Source organism: Lolium perenne, chromosome 1 (genome assembly GCF_019359855.2).
Source record: "Lolium perenne isolate Kyuss_39 chromosome 1, Kyuss_2.0, whole genome shotgun sequence".
Lineage (NCBI taxonomy): Eukaryota > Viridiplantae > Streptophyta > Magnoliopsida > Poales > Poaceae > Lolium > Lolium perenne.
The window spans coordinates 11,700,718-11,702,882 of NC_067244.2; the positions used below are offsets into that span (position 1 = coordinate 11,700,718).

The window sequence follows — 2,165 nt, forward strand, 5'->3', positions numbered from 1 at the left end:
TTCGCGGTTGCTTACGAACTGCGACTAAAAGCCCGACCACGTGGGTGTTAGACGTCCGTCGGGGCGGAGGACCCCCCCAAAATCTGGTTTCTTTTTAATTTGTATTATTTTATTTCTTTTATATTTTATTTTGTGTTTTATTTTAATTTTGAAGAAATTTCAGTACCAAATGGCTAAGTGAAGTGTGCTGAGCTGCATTTATAGGGATGGGCCTTTAGTCCCGGTTGGCCTGGCCAACCGCGGCTAAAGGCCTTCGGGCTAGGCCTGAGGACCTTTAGTCGCCAGGGCACGGGTCGCCTCCCGAACTGCAACTAAAGATTCCTTTGTCGTGGTTCGAATATTTTGGAAACTAATAGGGGTGGACGGAAGTCTCTTTTTCTACTAGTGTCTGCTGAAGGATCTAATCGTCAACAGGTCAACAGCGTAGAAAATTCGGAGTATATGCGTGCCGACGTGGGAAATTTGACTGATCGCCAACACCACGTACTACCCAAACAATAATAATTCATGGACTAGTCTGCACGATATAGAGATGAAAGGAATCACATGATAAGTGCTGCCACAGACACAGTCTCCACCCATTAAAACACAAGAGACTTGCATGCATCTCGTCAATTCTGGCTGCGCAATTTGGCAACTAGCTATTAGCATGCATGGACCAAGAACCCATCTATCACCCATGTATCACTCGTCGCCACACTCTCTATAAGAATCTCACCCATGCATGCAACCAAAGTAGTACCAGCTAGCTAGCCACGCATCAGAGCCCACAATGGCGTCCTCCTCGTCTCCGGCGCTGCTTCTCATGCTGCTGCTGCCGCTCCTGCTTGCCAATGCCGCGCGGCCGTGCGCCGGCGCCGACCCGATCTCCACAGTCTGCGCCAAGAACGGCACCAGCGCGCAGACGCAGGCCAGCATCGACCAGGTCCTCTCGTCGCTCGTCCCGCGCGCGTCCGCCTCCTACTACGCCACGGCCACCGCCGGCCGCTCCCCGTCCACCATCTACGGCCTCGCGCAGTGCCGGGGCGACGTCACGCGGCAGGACTGCGCGCTCTGCATCGCCGCCGCGGCGCGGGAGGTCGCGTCCACCTGCCGCGGCAGCGCCGACGGGCGGGTCTTCTACGACTACTGCCTGCTCCGCTACTCGGACGCCAACTTCATCGGCCTCCCGGACACCGGGTACACGCTCATCCTCCTCAACACCCAGAACGCCACCGGCGTCGACCTGGCGGCGTTCGACCGGGCGCAGGCCAAGCTCATGTCCCGCGTCGCCGCCGAGGCCGGCCAGGCCGCCAGAAAGGGGCTGGCGAGGAACACGGCTCGGCTCGGCGGCGGCGGGGGCGCCGCCAAGACGACAATCTACGGGCTCGGGTGGTGCACCTTGGACATCACGGCGGCAGACTGCGGGCTGTGCGTGGCGCAGGCGGTGGCGGAGCTCCCCAACTACTGCCGGTACCGGCGCGGGTGCCGCGTCATGTACAGCAGCTGCATCGCGCGCTACGAAACCTACCCGTTCTTCTTCCCGCTCGACGGCGCTGGCGAGCCAGCCGACCAGGCCGGGCATCTCGAGAAGATCGTCGTCAATCAGTGATGAGTGAAACTGGAGTGCATGCATGTGCTTTGCTACTTAATTAAGCTGCCTTCTTGTTGTACGTACGTGGTGGTGATGAATCCATTTGTTAGTGCGTGGCTAGCTCAAGCTAGCTGAGAATGTATGCGGGGTCCAAATAATTTCAGCAGCCACGTGTTCATGCATATTCGGATAAGTTTGCAAGAATAAACACAAAACCAGCCCTTTTCATTGTTCCTTAAATGTTTTTGAGAGACAAACAATCCAGCTTGCTAGAAATACTCCCCCATCTCCTCCAACCCAAAAGTCCAAAACCACACCTCGGAAGCTCCAAGTGCTGGCCTGAAATTCCGATTCAGAGCATCTCCACCGACGCACCCAAATAGTCGCCAGCAGAGGCGCCGGCACTTCCATATGGGGGACGCTAGCACTGCATCTTCTTTATTTGGGGGAGCTGTTCCCACACTGACGCCCCCGAACCGGCGGCCCCGATATATGTTTTTTTACATAAACTACATATTTATACTTGTAATTTCATTTTAATGTCATTCGGGATCGAGGAATGAATAATATTTTCGGGCAAATCCGAGTAAAA

General features: G+C 55.3%; 1 protein-coding gene across 1 annotated transcript; it reads left to right on the top strand.

Annotated features, from left to right (window-relative positions):
• The first annotated feature begins 614 nt into the window (after positions 1 to 614).
• On the top strand, positions 615 to 1,807 carry LOC127326000 (cysteine-rich repeat secretory protein 55-like). Its single transcript, XM_051352842.2, has one exon. It carries the CDS (start codon positions 773 to 775, stop codon positions 1,589 to 1,591), a length of 819 nt encoding a protein of 272 aa, XP_051208802.1. The 5' UTR covers positions 615 to 772; the 3' UTR covers positions 1,592 to 1,807.
• The last annotated feature ends 358 nt before the right edge of the window (positions 1,808 to 2,165 follow it).

Coding starts and splice junctions, on each gene's coding strand:
- LOC127326000 (XM_051352842.2), top strand. CDS start 773: ATGGCGTCCTCCTCGTCTCCGGCGCTGCTTCTCATGCTGCTGCTGCCG.